We start from the raw sequence: 15,195 nt of genomic DNA on the forward strand, positions 1-15,195 counted from the left end.
ATAAATATATCTATTAAAAATTAATATAATTATTGATTGAAATGATAAAATTAAATTTTTAAAATTTATTACCATTAATTTAAATTTCATTATAATTCAATTTTTATTGATTTTATATAAGAAAAATAAAAATTCTCTTACATAGATTTATCTTATGATATTTTAATAACTTACTAACTAAATTGTAAATGACAGAATGACCCACTTCAACCCATATAAAGAAAAGTTAATATATATTTTCTTCTAACAATTTGTAATATGTGCATCAAACTTTAAATAAATTAATGATATTTAATTATTTTTAATGCGATTGTAGGACGTACTCAGGACTTACAGAAAATGATAAAAATAAAAGCAACCAGCAGCTTTAACATCACCAAAATATATGACAATGGATATAATATTTATAATTTACATACATGAAACTCCAAAATAACTGGTTCCACCAACAATGGACTGAAAACCATGTTCCACAAACCCTACCTACCAAAATAGTATACACTTATCAATTCATATATTCAAATCACGTCCACATGTACCATCTCTTCATCCACACTGTCAACATCTACATTCCGATCAGTACCCTCGTACTGCACGTCAATGCCATGCCATGTCCCGGAAAATAAATAAATAGATCAATGTTCTTGATGAAATTGATAATGAGTATAACTCAGCAAGTCCAATAATCTACAGGGACAATGTAGGCAAACGCTCAACGAAAGTACAACTAACCTGTGAGTAACCATTTTGGCGGATTGGAGGTGGCGGAGGAAGAAAAAATGCCAAGGCTGAGGCCTCAACCTTCTCCTCTTCAACTTCCAGTATATCGTCATCATCAACTGCATGAGCTGCCATGCTTGTGAATGGCAATGAAAGAGAAGAACGTGCACCATTTAACTGCAAAATTGCATGGCAAACAATTGAAATTGAATACAAACATAGGAGGATTAGAGTCAAGAGCAAGTGCACCCTTTATAAAAAAACCTTCACTCACTAATTGTCGGGAAATGGATAATAAAAGAGTACCTTGTCTGTAGTAGATGTGCTAACTGAAACTTTCTTTCCTTTCCTCGGCTTCTCATTACTTGCCAAGGGCACAGTACCGCTGTTTCCATTTTTCAGTGAACCATTTTCCTTGTCTATATTTGATTGACTAGGGCATTCACTCCAACGAGACCGCTTTCCCAATCGGACAGTTTCTGCCAGACGTACTTTACCTTAGATTAAAACAGCAAAACATACAATAAATCAATCAGCACCATAAACAATAATACAAACATAATATGCCACGAAATTAATTGGAAAGCAAATTGACTTTGAAAAAGCAAGTACTCTATAGCAAAAGATAGAGCAAAACCATCAAGTTCTACATTAGTTTCTAAAATATCCCAGTAGTTTGATCCAGAAAAATAGGAATCAAATTTCACTAAGAAAAGTGAAGCAAAGGCATAACTAAGGCTCCTTCAGTCGGTCCAAATAAAATAAAACCCCCTATAAACTAGATTAAAAATGTGGAAAAGGGTCAGCAGGTAAAAGGCTGGACCAGCTGATAAATTTGGATTAACCAATTCCATGATCCAATGATACCACAGAATGATAGATAGACTTAAAACTATTAAGAGTTAATCAATGCTTTTCTTTGCAGCAGTAAACAAATCAATAGAATTGTACATTCATGCTATATTACTATTACTGTATATAGTACCTCTAAACAATGTTATACAGTGTACTATATACAGTACTGTATAATCAGAGGGGAAGACAGGCAAGCAGTATTCTGTAACTTTATTGAGCAAACACTTCAAATTTATTGCTCAAAACAAGTCGAGTAATTTCAGCTTTAGAGAAAAATAGTAGTACCCGTGGACTTTTCCTACGATTTATAGGTCACCTCATCATGTCATTTAAAGTTTTACATGCATGCCCTCAAATCTCATATCTTCCATGAAAAAAATCTTGGTGTCAGTAGTCAGTTCAGAGTAATTTTCAGATAACAATCCTACTTATTTCAAGTAGGAATAAGGGCTACAGCCTACAATAGAAGTTACATAACTTGGACATAAATGGAACGATGGAAAAGGTTAATATCAAACAACATTATATGCAAGGATTAAGAAGCACTCAAATAATTTTGTAGATACTATGTGTTCCACACAACATCCACACAACATTATATGCAGAAATATTAAACAAAATACCATCACAAATGAGCCCTTCAGTGGTGTCCTTATTGGTCCACAGCCTTTTCTTGCTTGGAGAAGAATTACCCCTTGACACTTTGTGTGGATAGGATGTATGCAAGTGATTAGTCTCACCATCACTTACAATGTTGACATTGGAGTTCTCTTCATCACCACTGGTCCCAGAAATATGCAAGACAAGCTGTTCTCCTGCCTTCTGCAATCGAGCTTGAGATCTACAAATTTACGTAAATATTAACTAATCAATAAAACCTACCAAAACCTAACAAGCACTAAATTAGATTTCAGAATCGGAAATGAGATAAGATGTATCAAATCCAATTGAGCTAACAAATAAGAAAATAGTATATCATAAAAGTTTACCTCCTCAGTTCATCTTCTATCTGTGAGCACCGGTTGTGTGCTTTGACAAACTTCTTGATTCTTGAAGTGATCCTGAACATTTTAGAAGTCCTGAGAAAATGTCTAAGAGATGGACCATCCATCCACAAGGAACCGTTAGGCCTATCATGTCTGTATCAGTACAGTTTTGCTTACTTTTTACATTGTTCTTTCTCTCGTTCTAATTGAGAATCAAGCTCCTCAATTTGAGAGGTAAGAGTCTCCGCTTCCTGAACTTTCTCTTCCACAAATGTCTAGAAAAAGCAATCATCAATGTATACAACTAAAAAATCCATTTCAAAAAAGGCAAAGATAAAAGATGATCAATTAGAGGGATGGAATAAAGTCATTAATATCATATCAATAAAAGAAAACATGACTGATCATCCTATGACTTCGTTACAAGGCTAAGCTGTTCGGCTGAAATAATTAACAATCAAGAAGATAAAATACATTGTAGTTGGCTTTTCTTGCTCATGATTCACATGTTTATGGAACACATTGAAAATAAACTTCGATACCAAGAGCAAATATCTATGTTCTCATGTTGATATGTTGAGCTTTATTAAATAGACTTGCTATACAAACATCAGCAGCCATAACTGCAACCAACAAGCAAAAGCAATTAGGTAGATATTAACTGACCTCTAATTCATGTTTGCGGTTAATAAGCATGTCAATATCCACGCGTACTTCTTTCAACTGAAAAGTCAAACATATGTTTATATATTACATAAAGGGGAAAAAGGCGAGGGGGGTAAAAAGATTAGATGCTATGATAGGAAGAAACCAAAATCTTTAAACCTGATCCTCAAGAATGCTTTTGGAAGTAGAAGATGTTCTTCTCCCCTCTATAACTAGATCTTCCATCACATTTGGAATTTTCAAAGTTTCAGGAAAATCACTTTGTCCATCCAAACATTCTTTCTTCTTTCGATTTCTGTAAAAGGAAACTACAGCATTTTAACTGAATCCATTAAAAAAGAAATAGAGTTATATATGATTCCAAATGACCACATAGTGCTTAGCTTCAGGGACCTTATTTGTAAATTCTTTAATCCAAAAACATCAAACTTCCCTTCCTCTAAACAAGGAGGGGAAAAAAATTATAAATAGGCTTATACCCATCCCCAAATTTAAGATAACATGCATAAAAGGAAGTGCCATAGGCCCTATCTAGTATCTACAGGTACAGTTTGCTGATAGTAATGACCCAACTCTTGATCCAGAAATATATCAGTCCCACCCTCAAAATCCCAACTGGCTTCTGGATCAGTTTCCGACAAATTTGCCATGATATAGAAGCAAGGTAAGCAAAGCTAATCCTATAAACCAACCAAACATAACAAAAGAAAATTTTCCAAAAAGAGAACTACTAAGGTAGTTTTACCATACAGGGTATGTTCTAAATTACCTCTTTTTGTCAATGGACCTCAAAGGGCTATATCCTGCAATTTTAAATTCCATTAGAGAATGTAAAACTCAACCAGATGGGAAAGTGAAGAATAAAGCAAAAATTGGAAACAGTGATACAGAGAATCAGCAAACCAAACATGATGAGCTAATAGCTACCCTTGAGTAATTTTTAAGAACTAATCAAGCCAATAGTAAGATTTATCACATTCATCTCAACCTCATAATTTGCAAGCCAACAAATAATAAGTAATTGTGGAGAAGAAAGGGAAAGCAGGGGAGCGACATAGCAATATACAAAAAATAGGTTTTGAGGATAGAATTTCTAACTTTGAGATATCTGTTGGTCCCTCACATATCTTGCAGGAGAATATCTTCGCTTAGGAGATAGCCTTCTGTCAAGCTTATCCCTCAGGTCACCATCTCGAAAGTTTCTTTTACCTGGAAATGACAAATAAATTAGCATTGGGAACAAAAACTACTCAAGATAATTAAACTGCTTCAGTTAAAACAAGCACAGACCAAACACAATCAATTTTAAGCTTACCATCACAAGGAACAATATGAGAAACATTACATAGAACAATAATACTGCCTTCTTGCCAGTTTCAAAAGGAGGGAAAAATAGTGTCCTCAGATTTGAATAGAAAAGGAAAACCTGTATTGTAGCCTATATCATTGAGATAACTGTCGAATAATAGGACTGGAAAAAAGATAGTCACGTCCCATCCCATCTGATTGTTGAGCAATAAGAAATATATGAATTCTGAATCGAATGCTAGGATAGATTTCTCTCCAAACCCATATATAAGACATTAAGTAATTTGCCTTATACGCAATATTAATAGGTTTATTCTGAATGTGTCCCAAGAAATTTGCATTCTTTCCCCAGGCAAGAAATCCGTTCACAATGTCATTGAAGCGGAAGCAAAGTATTATGTTTTACATCACATACTCCAGCAATATGCAACCTGAGGAAGTTATGACAGATTAAAGTTGAGAGTTGCACATCAAATCTGCTTCTCATCTCAATACTTTGTACGGACACATGTTCCAAGAAAACCTAGTACAGAACCTTCGTCAATGCCTGCTTGTTTCATGGATGCATAATGAAAAACCAAGATATAGCTGAGCAGGAAAAAATACCAAAACCAGCTCTAAGATTTACCAACCAGCACAATCCTATCTGAAGAAAGACAATACTAACCCTGTCAGTGGATACTTTATTTAAGCAGAAATAGCCAGGTTGCTGACATAATGGAAAATAAGTCCCCCGAAGATGTGTAATTATAAGTTAAAAAACTGTCAACAACTGGGATTACACTTATGTTTATACGCCAAGTTGATCTGATTTGAACAAAATCAACTATTTGTTACAGAGAATAGGCACCCAAGCCCATGAGAATTTTAGATGAGAGAGAAACAGTGGGCATTAAACATAAGATCAATTAAAAATAACATGACAAACATATATGTCAAGTGTCAACATAAAAAAAAAGAAAACAGAAGGAACACAATTTAAGTAGTTCTGCCTTTCCAATATAATAACTTCGAACCTATTATCAACAAAAAATAAGGGTTGCAACAATAACAGTTTCAGTGCACAAGCAAGGAAACACAAACAACATTTTTTATAGTTCAGAAATAGACAGTAGACACATGAGGAATTTGATTTTCATAGAGCTAAAGATAATTGTTCCTATAGAATTTACAGTATTAACCACAGGGCATTAGCATTCACAAGCAAGCACAAAACTTAAAGTTTAAACATCTCAATCTGTGTAACTACATGCACTCACTGATGGAAAGTCCCTCTACCGCAGAGAGAACAAACTTTTTTAAGTCAGCAGGAAAAACATTACAAAGGTATTTCCTAAAATAAACTAAAATCCAGCAAACACTTGAAACATATTTATTAACATCTAGCTTTGCTATCAACTATCACTTTCCATTCACATGCTCTCTAAAAAGTCTAAAATCATGTCTAGAAACTTGCATAAATTTTGAAGGCATAAAAGAAACTCAGAAAAGCATATGAAGCAAGAACACAAAATCCAAATTCAAAAGCAAATTAAACAATCATCCCAATGAGCATAGTAAAATCAACAACTAAAAGTGATGGAGAGATCAAATTACGGCTCAAAAGTGAGAAAAAAAAACTATTACCGCCATAAGAACCAGAAAACCCCCGGAGGTCAGCATCTCCATGTGCGAAGGAGCAACTCTGGCGCGAACAGTGTCCCCTCTGATACAATACGCACAGCTTCGTTTTGAAAAGCTTCCTTTCCACCATTTTGAATTTGCACCAGATAACCAATGAACAAAAAGCATAAACAGAAGTTCCAATATATTTGAAAAACCGTGAATCTTTTCAAAAAAAGGGGGGCGAAAATGCAAAACGGTGTGATAAATAAACAAGAACGTCGTGAATCCTTAATCCTGCATATGAAATAAACAATTGTTAGTTGAATTAAATGGCGTTGCAAAAAAAATCTGGAATTAATTCAGTAACAATAGAAACAAACACCGATACTACTACTATTTCTACAACTAACAAAATGAAGAAAAAAAATATTCTTACTGTCGTTTCTAGGGCTTTAACATGTAATTGAGAGGCCAAAAATACGATCGATGTGTGGCCGATAGCGAAGCTGTGAGTGAAGAAGAAGATTGAACCCTAGCACGGAGAGAGAGAAGAAAGACCGTGGAGTTGGATGAGTTTTTCGTGGGTAAAACCACAAAGGCTGAATCCAATCATTTATCGGCTAAAGGCCCATTTTCTCGAAACTACAAAAGGATTAGAATGGTTCCAGTTCTAGATATGCTACTGCAAAACTGCCGGCCCATGAAATGAATAGCCTCACGAGCTAATTGGAAAATTATTAAAAGTTTGAGAGCCACACCAGTAAATATATTTTTAGGTCCCTCTATTAAGCAAATTGATTTCTTTCCTAAAAAAATCAGAGTGATTTAATCCAGCTTAATTTTAAAAATGAACAAATTTAACAATCAAAATTTATAAATTCTATCAATTTAGTCATGATTTGATAATTTTAGAAAGCTAAATTTATAATTATTTCAATTAAAATTATGTAATATTGAAAAAAGTGAAACATTAATGTTGTGATTAATTTTTCTAAATGGCCACTTTTGAAATTGATATGAATTATTGCTCTAATTTTTCTAATTTTTCTAAGGAACCAATATACTCAATATGAAAATTGAGAAGGTGGTTCTACCTATCCCTAGAAACCTGAAATCTACAGTTTTGGTTTTTTTCTCCGGTTAAATTGTTCTATTAGTCCCTATACTTTGCAAAAGTTATGGATTTAATTCTTATACTTTAATTTGGTCATTTTTTAATTTTTTTTACTTTCAATTTTTAAATTCTAGTTATCACCAAACAATAACTGTTAGATTAATTAAGTTAAGTTCTGCTATTTCTAAAATCTGATGCAACAAATATATTAATATATGTGTAATTCCATATCAATTTGTTATTTCCACATATTACTCATTGACTTCTCAGCCGAAGCAGTTCTCAGTCAGCCAAAACTCAAATACGTGCATATTTATTAATACTGATGGTGTTGTTAACTCTGCGTCTGGTTTCTCTACTGCAAGTGATGTGATACGTAACAGCAAATAAGAGTGGATCCTATGCTATAATCGCTTTTTGGGGAAATGCTTGGTGGCCAATGCTGAATTGGATGGATTAATTATACTTCAGAAACAATATTATGATGAGGTCATTATTCAATCAGACAATATTGAGAATGTGATTTCTATTAGTGATAGTAAGTCAACTGGTCCAAAAAATTCTTTGATAAGAAGGATTTAATAAATTCTAGCCTTTAAAGAGAATTGGTCCTGGATTTATGTTTCTAGAGAGACTAATTGAGTAGCTGATGCTTTGGCAAAAATGGCTCTGTCAAGTAATGAATCCTTCAACATATTTGAGAGTTGGCAAAAATGGCTCTGTCAAGTAATGAATCCTTCAACATATTTGAGAGTCCCCCTTTAGAGATTGAAGTGGTCTTGAAGGATGATAATTCCTTTGATAAATTGTCTATGATCGACTTTATGTATATTTCTTTGTTTACTTTATCAAAATTTTTTTTCAAAATTCGAAGAGTGAAGGGATTAAGATTAACCAATTTGAAATGTATAGGGATTGAATTGATCAAATTGAGGTACATGGACTAAATCACAACTTTCATAAAGGACATTGATTAATAACAAAATTTAACCTTTTTCTCTCTTTCAAAAAATCGGTTATTCTAGGAAAAAGAAAGCATTTGAAGGAAAACTCACGATCCATATACTGGTACTCTGCTGAAATCAGATCGCCGAGTTCATCCCATTTCTACTAATCTTACAATCCTTTAAATGTTCTTCAAGCGTAGTAAGAAACCCTTAATCAACTCTTCTTCCACTTCCAATCCTTTGCTTTTTTACTTGAACAAAATGCTTAAATTTATCAAGTTAAGTCCCTCTCGGATCAAAGATCTTCTTTTGATAGTTTCCCTTTCCATTTCCCTTTTCCTCGTATTCCTCCACCCCCAAACCCCTCTCCCACTCGCCGTAACAGCCCCATCCCGTTCCCCCACGCGCCGCCACCACCTCCTGTTCTCCATTGCTTCCTCAGCCGGCTCTTTCCCCCGCCGGAGCTCTTACATTCGCCTTTGGTACACTCCACGCGACACCCGCGCCATTGCTTTCCTCGATCAGCGTTTATCTTCTTCAGTCGGCCCTAATCTCCCTCCTATTGTCGTGTCTGGCGATACTAGGTCGTTTCCTTACACCTTCAAGAGCGGTCTCCGTTCAGCCATACGCGTGGCACGTGTGGTCAAAGAAGCGGTTGACCTTAACGAAAAGGGGATCAGGTGGTTCGTGTTCGGGGACGATGACACCGTTTTCGTGGTCGACAATTTGGTCAAAGTGCTGTCGAAGTACGATCACGACAAGTGGTACTACGTCGGGAGCAATTCGGAGAGTTATGAGCAAAATTTGAAGTACTCTTTCGACATGGCGTTTGGTGGGGGAGGGTTCGCTATCAGTTACTCACTGGGGAAGGTTTTAGCTAGGGTCTTGGACTCTTGCTTGATGAGGTACGCTCACTTGTACGGAAGCGATTCTAGGATTTGGTCTTGTTTGGTTGAGCTTGGCGTAGGTTTGACTCATGAACCTGGCTTCCATCAGGTAAATTTAAACATTTGAAAGATTTTAAAGATACTGCTCTTAGGATTTAGGGCTTAGTATTTGATCTTTAGATTTAGGGCTTGGTATTTGCAGTTTTATGATTGGATTGTAACATTAGTTGGTGTATTAATTGAAAGTTTTAGTGTATGCGATCAAAGAGAGTGACTGTTGGATAGATAGAAGAGTTTTTGTTTTTTTTTTTGAGGGTATTGTAGAATAGTTTTGTTTGCTTGAAAAAGGGTGTGTTTTCTTACCTTTTTTTTAGAAGTTATAAAATTTTATTTTGCAATTACGACAGGATAAACTCTGTTGTTCATTGCAAAATTGCTATCTGAATTTCTCCGAGAAAATAGCCAGTCTTTATGGTGGGGTTTTAATGGTTTTTCTATATAGTATAGATGAGCTTTCACTGAATTTCAGACCAATTCTTTTAAAGACAGAATGCAAGTGCCGGATAGTGATTGAACCATGGCTTAAAGCCACGACCTGATCTCTTTTGATTTTAGTTCCTAAATTCCCCACTAGCCTTATAGATTCGAGTTCTATTCCGAGGCATTTTTATTGCTTGAGCTGCTATTGGATTCCCCTTCAATTCTAACAGGATACATACTTGGCCCCATATAAGAGATCGTATAAGAAAATATGATTTGGAAATTTCGAAAGAGGCTTAAAGCTGCATGGTATATTGATTTTGAGTTTTCACTGATATTATGCTGTTTGGGTCCTGTATGCGGATTTAACTAGAGGCCGCTGCTTGATTGATTTCAGCTTAGATGCTGTGACAATTATAGATTTAGTTTGGTTGAAATGAAACTATCAGCTTATTTGTTGAATTATTTTCTCCAGGTTGATGTGCGGGGTAGTATTTTTGGGATGCTTACAGCACACCCATTATCACCTCTTGTGTCTCTTCATCACTTGGATGCTATGGATCCAATCTTCCCAAATATGGACAGGACTCGAGCTCTGGAGCACTTGTTTAAAGCTGTGAAGCTTGATTCTTCCAGGATTTTGCAGCAAACTGTCTGCTATGATCATTTTAACTCTTTGACCGTTTCCGTTGCATGGGGTTATGCAGTTCAGATTTATGAGGGCAACCAACTCCTCCCTGATCTCCTTTCAGTGCAGAAAACTTTTTCTCCGTGGAAGAGAGGTGCAAGAGTTGAGGATCACTTTATGTTCAATACAAGAGAATATCCTAGAAATTCATGTCAAAGACCACTAGTATTTTTCCTAAAAAGTGTTGCATCGAACAAAAATGTTGTCTGGAGCAATTATACCAGGCATTCTGATGGGAAGTGCTTAAGACCAGATGCTATAAAGAACCTCAAAGAAGTCAAAGTGGTCTCGCCAGAGCTTGATATTGAGCAGGTACGAATGAACTGATGTTTGACCTTTGAAATTTTTAACTTTAAGCTATGTTATTATATTGTCAACATTCTTGTTCCTTTCATGTTTTTTATATTCTTGTCACTGAAATTATTGTCGCTGCAAATTTACCCCTCTATTCCAGATGATGGCTCCTCGTCGGCAGTGTTGTGAGATTTCGTCTTCATATAACGAATCAATGATTATCAACATAAAAAATTGTGGAGTTGATGAATTGATTTCCATGGATGTCTAGCCCATCTGTCAGGATAACTGCTGTCGTGGAAAAACTGAAGCACAAGAAAAAGCATGCGGAACTTTAGTGAGCTTTTTCTCAATTCATGCTGTTAACTATGAGGTAGTTTTTGTTGTTTTAGATGTACGTTTGTTGAAATGAATGGCTTTAATCTAACCTCTTTGCTCTGAAAATTCAAATTTTTTTGCGATGTTTCCCATATAGTTGCTAAAGGTGTAGTTGTTGTTAGTGGATGTGAAAACTGCCCATTTCCATTTTAAGTGTAATCATCACATGCAAGTTTTCTGAATGATGGCTTGTTGGGAAGGTTGAGGCCTGGGTTCTAGTTTCACCATGCATAAATGATATGTGGCTTCTCTCCTAGATTATTCTAGGTTTAAGTCCCACCATATGTGGGCACTGTCCGGATTTATTCTGGCCTAGGTCTGGATACATTCCAGTTTTTAGTCCGTTATGCTTTGTAGTGAGTTGATTCTGGTTCTAGTCGATTGAACATGTATTATTTGTGATTTGTATTTGTGAACTCCCTCAAAAATAAAGTTTCTGAATGATTGACATGTCTAAGCCTTGTGAGAAAATGTATTTTATGAATAACACAGTTGCATTTTCTAATGGTTTCCATTCATTATCTCAGGAGAGGAAAATGGAAATTCATGACTAAAAGCTGACCTTTGACATTTTGTTTTAGCATTGAGTGACCACGACCTCGAATATTGAGTAGCGGAATGTCCCTTTGATGAAACGGAAACAGCTACCATCTTACCATCGAAGAGTTTAGTAAAACAGTGACTAACAATGTGACTACTACTTGTTAAATTGATACCTTCAGAATTGATCAAAGGGGCTATCAGGTATGTAAACAAAGATGAAAAAACCGATGATTTTTTTTACACATCATGGAAAAATTCCATACTGATTACTATCCCTGTATGTTATCAGCTCGTGAAACAAATGAAGCTTTCATGAAATGTGAACAATTTTGATTATATGCTTAATGACCAGATTTTTTTTTTTTTATCTTCTGTGGAGAGAATTCCATATTGTTTAAAGTCTCTTTCAGGATTTTTAGTTCAACCATATCCTTCACGTTCTATATTCTTTCATTAAAATTTCCAATTGCCTTTTTGTAAATCGACTGGTATATTTGCAATTGGCTTTTGCACCAAATTTTTTGTTTTGATAATAGTTTTTATTTTCTCGCATGGCACTCTTGTTTTATGCTTTTGGAATGCCTAGATTTGTGCTGATAAGATGCAAAAAACAAAGATTACCATCAGTTTTCACTACTTTTAAGCTAATATTAGTACTCTGTTTTGTTTTCTGAGCCCTTTTTTTAAACAAAAATTTGAATTTAAATGCTGAAATATTCAGCCTTTTAAATTTAAATATATGTTAATTGTTAGAGTTGGCAAAGTAACGTATACTCGATTAAGTGTATCGAAAAAAAGGAAAACTGTGGTACGTGAAATGAGCTAATGATCTTTTTTTTCATTATTGATTTTTAAATTGTAAATAGATTATTTATTTGTTAATATAAATATATATAAATCAACGGGTGTTTGCATTTTCAAGGGGAAACGAATGGATCGTAAAACGTTTAAAATTATAATGACTTTTTAATTTTTAATAAAATTTATAAACGAGAAGCGTGAATTTCATTTACAAATATTTTTTAAAAATTACAAATACAATCATAAGTAATATATTCAAATAACTATAAAATTATTTGTGGTTTCACATTGGTTAATAAAATTTGGTGGCTAATATCAACTAACACTTGAACTACTAATTATCAAACAAAGACTAACGTTAAACAAACAAAAGAAGCCAGGCCTTCTATTCGGGTTGGATTGAACTTTTTTGTCTTTGGCGGCCTACCCGCCATGCTTTTTTTGCTTCTTCCTCCACATATCACCATGTAACTTTAACTGTACCCCATTGATTAAGTTACAAAACCAGCTTTATAAAATAAAATCTTTGTGCTTTAAACACAACATTCATCATCATTAGTGCGAAAATGCAGCTTTTTGTGTTCATCTCCAAAACCCAATCTTCTTCTCATCTCATGAACTTCATTTTGATCTCATCTTCTGTTTGTGTCACCTATCTTGTTGTATCGGTTTTGTTACTCAACGGCTCGAAGCCGCCGTCTCTGCGTGCGTATTCTTCTTACCAAGATGTTAATACACCGACGACAGTGGAGCATATTGTTTTCGGGATAGCTTCGAATCAGAAATCATGGACGAAACGGAAGGAGTATGTTAAGTTATGGTGGAAGCCTCGTCAAATGCGTGGATGTTTGTTCCTTGAAAGCATGCCTTCTAATGCAACTTTAATGGATGTTGATGATGTTACTTTGCCTCCTATATGCATTTCGGAGGATACTTCGAGGTTTCGTTACACTTACAGGGGTGGTCTTCGATCGGCGATCCGTGTAGCACGTGTGGGTTCGGAGACAGTTGCTCTTAACCATCCTAATGTAAGGTGGTATGTTTTTGGGGATGATGACACAGTTTTCTTTCCGGAGAACTTGGCAAAGACACTTTCTAAATACGATCATCAGCTTTGGTACTACATCGGGGCTGGCTCGGAGATTTATGAACAGAACAGGATTTTCGGGTTCGGAATGGCGTTCGGGGGAGCAGGCTTTGCTATAAGTTACCCATTGGCTAAAGTTTTGGCTAAAGTTTTCGATTCATGTATAGAACGCTATCCTCATCTCTACGGAAGTGATTCCAGGGTCTACTCTTGCTTGACGGAGCTCGGTGTAGGCTTGACACGTGAACCCGGCTTTCATCAGGTACCAATCAAGTTCTGATACCTGCAGTATTACATTCATCTTATTAGCTGTAAGAATTCGGTTCAAACTTTGTTTAAATCATTATATTTATGTTTGAATTCCAACCAGTTTGATGTTCGGGGTAATGCATTCGGTCTATTGGCTGCTCATCCATTGACACCATTGGTATCACTCCATCACATAGATAACATAGACCCAATATTCCCTAGTATGACAACATCCAAGGCAATGCAACATTTATTCCATGCAGCAAACGTTGATCCTCAGCGGATTTTGCAACAAACGGTCTGCTACGATCGTTGGTCTTCATGGACTTTTTCGGTTTCATGGGGCTATGCCATTCAAGCATACAGCAAACCTGTATCTTTACCAGATGTTCTCCCTGTGCCAGAAACATTCAGGCAATGGAAACGGGGAAATGTATTGGCAGGAGTGTACACATTTAACACCAAAAAATTCCACCCACACCCTTGCCAGAGACCCACAATCTTCTATTTAAACAGTGTATCTTCTACCAAGCACGGAATAATAGAGACTGTTTACAATAAATCTCACGAAGATTGCACGCTTTTCATGGATCCGACGCGGAAACTCGAAGAAATCCGAGTTTTCACTAAGAAACTAGACCTTAACCACAAGCAGGTACCATGCTAATATCTCTTTTGAATGCTGTTTATAATTGCAAGTGAGGCTTATGTCATGTTTTCTTGGTACTTAGATGCAGGCACCGAGAAGGCATTGTTGTGACGTGTTACCGTCTAAATCCGGCAAAGTTTTGGATGTTGCGATACGGGAATGCGGTGAAGATGAACTGATTTACATGCATGCATAGATGTTTAATTTCAGACTGTGTTAATGGGTAGATTCTTAAATGTCATATGTTGCTGGCATGCGGTGTAAGTTCAAAATATTGTAGTATTTTTGAACTTGGCCTTGATTCAACATTGAATTCGAGCAGAGTACGAATATTTCGTTTCGTTTTTCAGTTAAAAAGCAGAAATTGTTGCAATTATTATTTGTACAAAAAGAATTTTAGTAGATAGTTCATAGTTGAGATGGGGCCAAACCTCATGACCATCAACATGTAAATGATGTAATATCTTGTTCGAGGTAACTGGGATTATTGGCGTAAAACGTGAATGTGTAATGTAGTGAAGCTCATGCAAAACATTAGGTCCAGGCCACGAGTTTCGTCAGCGTCGACCCTTTCTGTTGGCATACATGGTTTGTGAAACCTGGTAAAAAACAACAGCTACAAGTTCCTCCAAGGATTAAAAATTCTGGATTTAATTTAGTTCGTTAATACAATTATTTTAAAAGGTAACATTTAATAAATATAAATTTTGTTGTAGGAATTTTGACCTTTGAAATCGTTGATCCTTGAACAAGTTTAATATTGTATATTAATTGTCTATGTGCAGTTTTATCTTTGAGTTTTGTATCCCTACTATTAAGACCTCAAGCAAGTTTATAAATTAACTTTGTGGAGAGTTCGAGGCGGTGATGGCCAATTAACTCTATTGAGAGCCCGAACAAGTTCATATAGAGACTTTACTATTCAAAGAGATAATGAA

The 15,195-nt window shown here is 35.5% G+C and overlaps 3 protein-coding genes across 10 annotated transcripts; 2 read left to right on the forward strand and 1 right to left on the reverse strand.

Moving 5' to 3' along the window:
- Positions 1 to 366: 366 nt before the first annotated feature.
- On the reverse strand, positions 367 to 6,742 carry LOC107886833 (zinc finger CCCH domain-containing protein 40). 4 transcript variants are annotated; one of them, XM_016810913.2, is made up of 13 exons: positions 6,162 to 6,298; positions 5,142 to 5,181; positions 4,654 to 5,058; positions 4,326 to 4,436; positions 3,997 to 4,030; positions 3,387 to 3,522; positions 3,228 to 3,284; positions 2,739 to 2,836; positions 2,565 to 2,636; positions 2,199 to 2,416; positions 1,027 to 1,217; positions 733 to 897; positions 367 to 590 (listed from the first exon to the last, which is right to left on the reverse strand). In XM_016810913.2, the coding sequence occupies exons 3-13, from the start codon at positions 4,727 to 4,729 to the stop codon at positions 519 to 521; spliced, it is 1,230 nt and encodes a 409-aa protein (XP_016666402.1). In that variant the 5' UTR covers positions 4,730 to 5,058; positions 5,142 to 5,181; positions 6,162 to 6,298; the 3' UTR covers positions 367 to 518. The 4 variants fall into 4 exon arrangements, with proteins under 4 accessions (XP_016666402.1, XP_016666401.1, XP_016666403.1 ...); XM_016810912.2 differs by lacking the exons at positions 4,654 to 5,058; positions 5,142 to 5,181 and adding an exon at positions 6,577 to 6,742 and having other exon boundaries at positions 6,162 to 6,434; XM_016810914.2 differs by lacking the exon at positions 5,142 to 5,181 and having other exon boundaries at positions 4,654 to 4,966; positions 6,162 to 6,297.
- Positions 6,743 to 8,247: 1,505 nt separating this feature from the next.
- Positions 8,248 to 11,838, forward strand: LOC107886832 (uncharacterized). Of its 4 annotated transcripts, none has more exons than XR_001680922.2 (4): positions 8,248 to 9,197; positions 10,044 to 10,568; positions 10,711 to 10,923; positions 11,456 to 11,838. XR_001680922.2 is itself a non-coding variant. In XM_016810911.2 (3 exons), the coding sequence occupies exons 1-3, from the start codon at positions 8,385 to 8,387 to the stop codon at positions 10,819 to 10,821; spliced, it is 1,449 nt and encodes a 482-aa protein (XP_016666400.1). In that variant the 5' UTR covers positions 8,280 to 8,384; the 3' UTR covers positions 10,822 to 11,838. The 4 variants fall into 4 exon arrangements, 1 of the variants encoding a protein (XP_016666400.1); XR_001680924.2 differs by having other exon boundaries at positions 8,280 to 9,197; positions 11,510 to 11,838; XR_001680923.2 differs by having other exon boundaries at positions 8,280 to 9,197; positions 10,711 to 10,887.
- Positions 11,839 to 12,671: 833 nt separating this feature from the next.
- LOC107886830 (uncharacterized) lies at positions 12,672 to 14,751 on the forward strand. Of its 2 annotated transcripts, none has more exons than XM_016810908.2 (3): positions 12,672 to 13,621; positions 13,730 to 14,263; positions 14,346 to 14,751. In XM_016810908.2, exons 1-3 carry the CDS (start codon positions 12,839 to 12,841, stop codon positions 14,451 to 14,453), a joined length of 1,425 nt encoding a protein of 474 aa, XP_016666397.1. In that variant the 5' UTR covers positions 12,672 to 12,838; the 3' UTR covers positions 14,454 to 14,751. The 2 variants fall into 2 exon arrangements, with proteins under 2 accessions (XP_016666397.1, XP_016666396.1); XM_016810907.2 differs by having other exon boundaries at positions 12,698 to 13,621; positions 14,340 to 14,751.
- The last annotated feature ends 444 nt before the right edge of the window (positions 14,752 to 15,195 follow it).

Source organism: Gossypium hirsutum, chromosome A03 (genome assembly GCF_007990345.1).
Source record: "Gossypium hirsutum isolate 1008001.06 chromosome A03, Gossypium_hirsutum_v2.1, whole genome shotgun sequence".
Classification (NCBI taxonomy): Eukaryota; Viridiplantae; Streptophyta; class Magnoliopsida; order Malvales; family Malvaceae; genus Gossypium; species Gossypium hirsutum.